The sequence below is a fragment of the Oncorhynchus gorbuscha genome, linkage group LG14, assembly GCF_021184085.1.
Source record: "Oncorhynchus gorbuscha isolate QuinsamMale2020 ecotype Even-year linkage group LG14, OgorEven_v1.0, whole genome shotgun sequence".
Taxonomy (NCBI): Eukaryota; Metazoa; Chordata; class Actinopteri; order Salmoniformes; family Salmonidae; genus Oncorhynchus; species Oncorhynchus gorbuscha.
Window position 1 is genome coordinate 2196851 of NC_060186.1, and position 7500 is coordinate 2204350.

The 7500-nt window shown below is 45.1% G+C and overlaps 1 protein-coding gene across 1 annotated transcript in view; it reads right to left on the reverse strand.

Annotated features, from left to right (window-relative positions):
- The window catches only part of cnot4b (CCR4-NOT transcription complex, subunit 4b), a 72924-nt gene that overhangs the window by 54131 nt on the left and 11293 nt on the right, over window positions 1-7500 (reverse strand). The window contains exons 4-6 of the mRNA XM_046299528.1: window positions 4395-4481; window positions 4077-4178; window positions 130-222 (exon numbers count right to left, since the gene is read on the reverse strand). Of these exons, the coding sequence (XP_046155484.1) occupies window positions 130-222; window positions 4077-4178; window positions 4395-4481 (282 nt within the window). The remainder of the gene's footprint in view (window positions 1-129; window positions 223-4076; window positions 4179-4394; window positions 4482-7500) is intronic.

Genomic DNA, 7500 nt, shown 5'->3' on the forward strand with positions numbered 1-7500 from the left:
GTTTTGAGAAGGAGGTTAGGAGATAGCAGGGTGAGGATCGGAGGAAAGATGAATTGAGAAAGAGCCTTTCCTAAGTATTGAAATTGGTCATCTTACCTGCATCTCTCTCTTTAGTGAAGCTGGCCGCATCGTCCCCAGCTCGTGTAGATACATACAGTCAGGTTTGGGACACCCCATGCTCTTCAGAAAGTAGCTGCAGTATTTCGTCGTCCCTAAAGAAGCCTGTAGAACACAACGACAGCTCGTTAGCTGCAGTATTTCGTCGTCCCTAAAGAAGCCTGTAGAACACAACGACAGCTCGTTAGCTGCAGTATTTCGTCGTCCCTAAAGAAGCCTGTAGAACACAACGACAGTTCGTTAGCTGCAGTATTTCGTCAGTCCCTAAAGAAGCCTGTAGAACACAACGACAGTTCGTTAGCTGCAGTATTTCGTTGTCCCTAAAGAAGCCTGTAGAACACAACGACAGTTCGTTAGCTGCAGTATTTCGTCGTCCCTAAAGAAGCCTGTAGAACACAACGACAGTTCGTTAGCTGCATTATTTCGTCGTCCCTAAAGAAGCCTGTAGAACACAACGACAGTTCGTTAGCTGCAGTCCTAAATAGATCCCTAAGAAACCTGCAGAACACAACGACAGCTCGTTAGCTGCAGTATTTCTAATAGATCCCTAAAGAAGCCTGCAGAACACAACGACAGCTCGTTAGCTGCAGTATTTCGTCGTCCTAAAGCCTGTAGAACACAAAAACGACAGCTCGTTAGCTGCAGTATTTCGTCGTCCCTAAAGAAGCCTGTAGAACACAACGACAGCTCGTTAGCTGCAGTATTTCATCGTCCCTAAAGCCTGCAGAACACAACGACAGCTCGTTAGCTGCAGTATTTCATCGCCCTAAAGAAGCCTGCAGAACACAACGACAGCTCGTTAGCTGCAATATTTTGTTGTCCCTATAGAAACCCGTAGAACAACGACAGCTCGTTAGCTGCAGTATTTTCGTCATCCCTAAAGAAGCCTGCAGAACAACGACAGCTCGTTAACTGCAGTATTTCATCGTCCCTAAAGAAGCCTGCAGGACACAGCGACAGCTCTGGAACCAGCTGCAGTATTTTAGTCGTCCCTATAAACCCGTAGAACAATGACAGTTCATTAACTGCAGTATTTCATACTCGTCCCTAAAGAAGCCTGCAGGACACAGCGACAGCTCGTTAGCTGCAGTATTTTCGTCGTCCCTATAGAAGCCTGTAGAACAATGACAGTTCATTAACTGCAGTATTTCATCGTCCTAAAGAAGCCTGCAGGACACAGCGACAGCTCGTTAGCTGCAGTATTTTCGTTATCCCTATAGAAGCCCGTAGAACAATGACAGTTCATTAACTGCAGTATTCATCGTCCTAAAGAAGCCTGCAGGACACAGCGACAGCTCGTTAGCTGCCGTCGTCCTATAAACCCGTATGACAGTTCATTAGCTGCAGTATTTTAATGAGTCCCTAAAAGCCCGTAGAACAATGACAGCTCGTTAGAACACAACGACAGCTCGTTAGGTCAAACTATGCACGATATCCACATGTACAACAGGCTTGGCAATAATTCCCCAAGACAGGGACCTTGATTGAACGAGTAGAAAGGGAACACGCCTTCATTTAGTCAAGAAAGTTCAAGTTAAACCCTTTTCAAACCAAGATGAAAAGTCACTTACGCCTCAGGATAAACCTCTCCTCTTACCTGCTTTGGCAGCATTCAATCATGGACACTCTATTGTTGTTGTCTGACATCAAACTTGTCATTATGAAAAAGTATAAACACAAATGGCACAACACGTCTGGGCGTGACATCTCGCCAGTCTGGCATAAACCAACAATGCTACACAATCTTTTTTTTCGCACCAAATAGAAAATCGGTTTTAAAAATGTATTCAGGATATGACAACTAAAATCAACTTTTATAGACAATGTTTTTGTTCTTTTGTTAGCTAGCTATCCAGATGGCTAGCCAGCTAATTGATAGAGGAATTTTAAATTCCCTTATGTTTTATTGCCAAAACCAATTTAATTGGCACTCATTTCTAATTCATGATAAGTTGTAAGTTTATCATTTGCATGAATTAGTAAGAGACCAGTCTTAAAAAACAAGTTCAGCATTTATTCTGATGAGTACTGAATGCTCACACACATTACCACAGGTTATAAACTGAAAATGACGTCACGTTTTCCAAACGTTCCGTTTCACAAACAGAGGGCCCCTCTAATTCTCAAGCCTCCGCGTTATCAGCACGAAGTCAAGGCCAGTCAGCATAAATCAACATTCCCGACCATTTTGGAGATGGCCCGTTCCCACCACCTGGAGATTTGTACAACTGAATGAACTTAAAGAACAGACCTTCATTGTTACTTAACTTCCTGACTACATTATATACAATTGTGAAAGGGAGCAAGAGGGACAGTACATTATAGCATTTGACTAGTCAGTTTCTGATTGGAATGTATACATAATTAGTAATTTCAAAACATATTTTCCTCTATCACTCATATAATTACCAGAACATATCTGACAACACTTTTTATTCACCATGACAACGATACCAACAACAGGGTCAAAGTTGAACGTCTCTTCCTCCTTGCCGGCTAAGCAGTGGCTATATTAAAATGGCGAATGCCGACAAGAAAAAGGAAAATAAAAAATAAAAATGGGGTTGTTTGAAAAGAAGATTTAAAAACATCACACAATTGTTATTACAGCAACACACAATAAATCCTGTGTGAAAGGTGTAGAAATTCACATCAGAGAAGCGGACATTTCAAACGTTAATCTAATACAGAGATGGTTATTGTTCTGTCCTGTGCCCAGACTAGAGATGCTTATTGTTTTGTCCTGTGCCCAGATCTGAGATGCTTATTGTTCTGTCCCGTGCCCAGACTAGAGATGCTTATTGTTGTCCTGTGCCCAGACTAGAGATGCTTATTGTTCTGTCCCGTGCCCAGACTAGAGATGCTTATTGTTTTGTCCTGTGCCCAGACTAGGAGATGCTTATTGTGTTGTCCTGTGCCCAGACTAGAGATGCTTATTGTGTTGTCCTGTGCCCAGACTAGAGATGCTTATCGTTTGGTCCTGTGCCCAGACTAGAGATGCTTATTGTGTTGTCCTGTGCCCAGACTAGAGATGCTTATCGTTTGGTCCTGTGCCCAGACTAGAAATGCTTATCGTTTGGTCCTGTGCCCAGACTAGAGATGCTTATGGTTCTGTCCTGTGCCCAGACTAGAGATGCTTATCGTTTGGTCCTGTGCCCAGACTAGAGCTGCTTAATGTTCTGTCTGTGCCCAGACTAAAGATGCTTATTGTTCTGTCCTGTGCCCAGACTAAGTGCTTATTGTTCGTCCTGTGCCCAGACTAGAGATGCTTATTGTTCTGTCCTGTGCCCAGACTAGAGATGCTTATTGTTCGGTCCTGTGCCCAGACTAGAGATGCTTATTGTTCGGTCCTGTGCCCAGACTAGAGATGCTGTGTGTTGTCCTGTGCCCAGACTAGAGATGCTTATTGTTCTGTCCTGTGCCCAGACTAGAGATGCTTATCGTTTGGTCCTGTGCCCAGACTAGAGATGCTTATCGCTTGGTCCTGTGCCCAGACTAGAGATGCTTATCGTTTGGTCCTGTGCCCAGACTAGAGATGCTTATGGTTCTGTCCTGTGCCCAGACTAGAGATGCTTATCGTTTGGTCCTGTGCCCAGACTAGAGATGCTTATGGTTCTGTCCTGTGCCCAGACTAGAGATGCTTATCGCTTGGTCCTGTGCCCAGACTAGAAATGCTTATGGTTTGGTCCTGTGCCCAGACTAGAGATGCTTATCGCTTGGTCCTGTGCCCAGACTAGAGATGCTTATGGTTCTGTCCTGTGCCCAGACTAGAGATGCTTATGGTTCTGTCCTGTGCCCAGACTAGAGATGCTTATGGTTCTGTCCTGTGCCCAGACTAGAGATGCGTATTGTTTGGTCCTGTGCCCAGACTAGAGATGCTTATCGTTTGGTCCTGTGCCCAGACTAGAGATGCTTATTAACTAGATGTACATACCGTGGGTATATTTTCCCAAACTTACCTTCAGTGTTCTGCCGTCTACTACTAGGTTGTTGACACACTGTATTGCTCTGAGGGCGTCTTCTGAGCGGATGTAAGTGACATAGGCACTGGCACTGGGGCCCTTGGGGGACAAGACCAAGACAATCAATGGATCAATCAATGTGTTAATCAATCAATCAATGTACTTTATGTATTTTCATTGTACTGGTGTTATGGCTGTATATTGTGTTAGTAACACATTTCTAATGCACTCCATCAACCAATCAAACGCCATCAATTTAAACTACAACATTACTGTCAATCATCCTCGCCACAGGAAGTTCCCGCCCCCTCATACCTGTGAGCCGGCGTATGAGGTGCTGTTGTTGATGACTACCTTATGGACCTTCCCAAACTTCACAAAATACTCGGGTCTCTTTAGAATCTGGGACGGACAGAGGAAAACAGAGGGGCTGTTGGGAAATGTAGTTTAGTCTACACATCAAAACATAACTGTTATAATCATGTTACAACGGTCAATTACGCTCCAAAACTGTTACAATAAGACAGTCGGAACGATAAAATAATTTCCATGATTTCTGATCTGTGATGTTGGTGTTTTCTGATCTGCAGTGAGGTTTCTGATCTGTGATGTTGGTGTTTTCTGATCTGCAGTGAGGAGGTTTCTGATCTGTGATGTTGGTGTTTTCTGATCTGCAGTGAGGAGGTTTCTGATCCGTAGTGAGGGGGTTTCTGATCTGCAGTGAGGAGGTTTCTGATCCGTAGTGAGGAGGTTTCTGATCCACAGTGAGGAGGTTTCTGATCCACAGTGAGGAGGTTTCTGATCCGCAGTGAGGAGGTTTCTGATCCGCAGTGAGGAGGTTTCTGATCCGCAGTGAGGAGGTTTCTGATCCGTAGTGAGGAGGTTTCTGATCTGCAGTGAGGAGGTTTCTGATCCGCAGTGAGGAGGTTTCTGATCCGCAGTGAGGAGGTTTCTGATCCGCAGTGAGGAGGTTTCTGATCCGTAGTGAGGAGATTTCTGATCCGTAGTGAGGAGGTTTCTGATCCGTAGTGAGGAGGTTTCTGATCCGCAGTGAGGAGGTTTCTGATCCGCAGTGAGGAGGTTTCTGATCCGTAGTGAGGAGGTTTCTGATCCGCAGTGAGGAGGTTTCTGATCCGCAGTGAGGAGGTTTCTGATCCGCAGTGAGGAGGTTTCTGATCCGCAGTGAGGAGGTTTCTGATCCGCAGTGAGGAGGTTTCTGATCCGCAGTGAGGAGGTTTCTGATCCGCAGTGAGGAGGTTTCTGATCCGCAGTGAGGAGGTTTCTGATCCGCAGTGAGGAGGTTTCTGATCCGCAGTGAGGAGGTTTCTGATCCGTAGTGAGGAGGTTTCTGATCCGTAGTGAGGAGGTTTCTGATCCGCAGTGAGGAGGTTTCTGATCCGTAGTGAGGAGGTTTCTGATCCGCAGTGAGGGAGGTTTCTGATCCGTAGTGAGGAGGTTTCTGATCCGCAGTGAGGAGGTTTCTGATCCGCAGTGAGGAGGTTTCTGATCCGTAGTGAGGGGTTTCTGATCCGCAGCGAGGAGGTTTCTGATCCGTAGTGAGGAGGTTTCTGTGGAAGGAGTCCAGGGTAGTGAGATGGGTAAAAGAGGAAAGTGGTTCGTTATGTTGGTGGTTTCTGTGGAAGGAGTCCAGGGCAGTGAGATGGGTAAAAGAGGGAAGTGGTTGGTTGTGTTGGTGGTTTCTGTGGCCCGAGCCGCTGGGCGACGATAGTTTTGACATTCTGGTCACTCTCCGTCCACTTCGACCAGAGCTCAAGACATCTCTTTGCAGCCTTTGTTTGACCAATGCTCCCTCCCTCCCTCCTCTCTCTCTCTCTCCCTCCCTCCCTCCCTCTCCCCTCCCTCCTCTCTCCCTCCCCCCTCCCTCCCTATCCCTTAAAGACTGAGTGAAACCATTCGCAGTAGCAGCTGTGTGATAATCAAACACCACTATATCAGGCCAGACAGAAACAACGAGGACAGACATGGGGGAAATGTTGCTGGTCGTGTGCGTAGAAACAGCAGAGTGAGCAGACGGGGTTAAACCGTGAGAGGATAGGACATCAGAAGGGTGTTGTCATGTCCACTTCCTCTTCATGTCCACTTCCTCTTCATGTCCACTTCCAACAGCATTGTAAACTCAGTGTCTTCATGTCCACTTCCTCTTCATGTCCACTTCCAACAGCATTGTAAACTCAGTGTCTTCATGTCCACTTCCTCTTCCAACAGCATTGTAAACTCAGTGTCTTTCTGACACTTCATGTCCACTTCCACTTCCAACAGCATTGTAAACTCAGTGTCTTTCTGAGACTTCATGTCCACTTCCAACAGCATTGTAAACTCAGTCTCTTTCTGAGACTTCATGTCCACTTCCAACAGCATTGTAAACTCAGTATCTTCATGTCCACTTCCTCTTCATGTCCACTTCCACTTCCAACAGCATTGTAAACTCAGTATCTTCATGTCCACTTCCACTTCCAACAGCATTGTAAACTCAGTATCTTCATGTCTACTTCCACTTCCAACAGCATTGTAAACTCAGTATCTTCATGTCCACTTCCACTTCCAACAGCATTGTAAACTCAGTATCTTCATGTCCACTTCCACTTCCAACAGCATTGTAAACTCAGTATCTTCATGTCCACTTCCTCTTCATGTCCATTTCCAACAGCATTGTAAACTCAGTATCTTCATGTCCACTTCCACTTCCAACAGCATTGTAAACTCAGTATCTTCATGTCCACTTCCACTTCCAACAGCATTGTAAACTCAGTATCTTTCTGACACTTCATGTCCACTTCCACTTCCAACAGCATTGTAAACTCAGTATCTTCATGTCCACTTCCACTTCCAACAGCATTGTAAACTCAGTATCTTCCTGAGACTTCATGTCCACTTCCAACAGCATTGTAGACTCAGTATCTTCATGTCTACTTCCACTTCCAACAGCATTGTAAACTCAGTATCTTCATGTCCACTTCCTCTTCATGTCCACTTCCACTTCCAACAGCATTGTAAACTCAGTATCTTCATGTCTACTTCCACTTCCAACAGCATTGTAAACTCAGTATCTTCATGTCCACTTCCTCTTCATGTCCATTTCCAACAGCTTTGTAAACTCAGTATCTTCATGTCCACTTCCACTTCCAACAGCATTGTAAACTCAGTATCTTCATGTCTACTTCCACTTCCAACAGCATTGTAAACTCAGTATCTTCATGTCCACTTCCACTTCCAACAGCATTGTAAACTCAGTATCTTTCTGACACTTCATGTCCACTTCCACTTCCAACAGCATTGTAAACTCAGTATCTTCATGTCCACTTCCACTTCCAACAGCATTGTAAACTCAGTATCTTCATGTCCACTTCCACTTCCAACAGCATTGTAAACTCAGTATCTTCCTGAGACTTCATGTCCACTT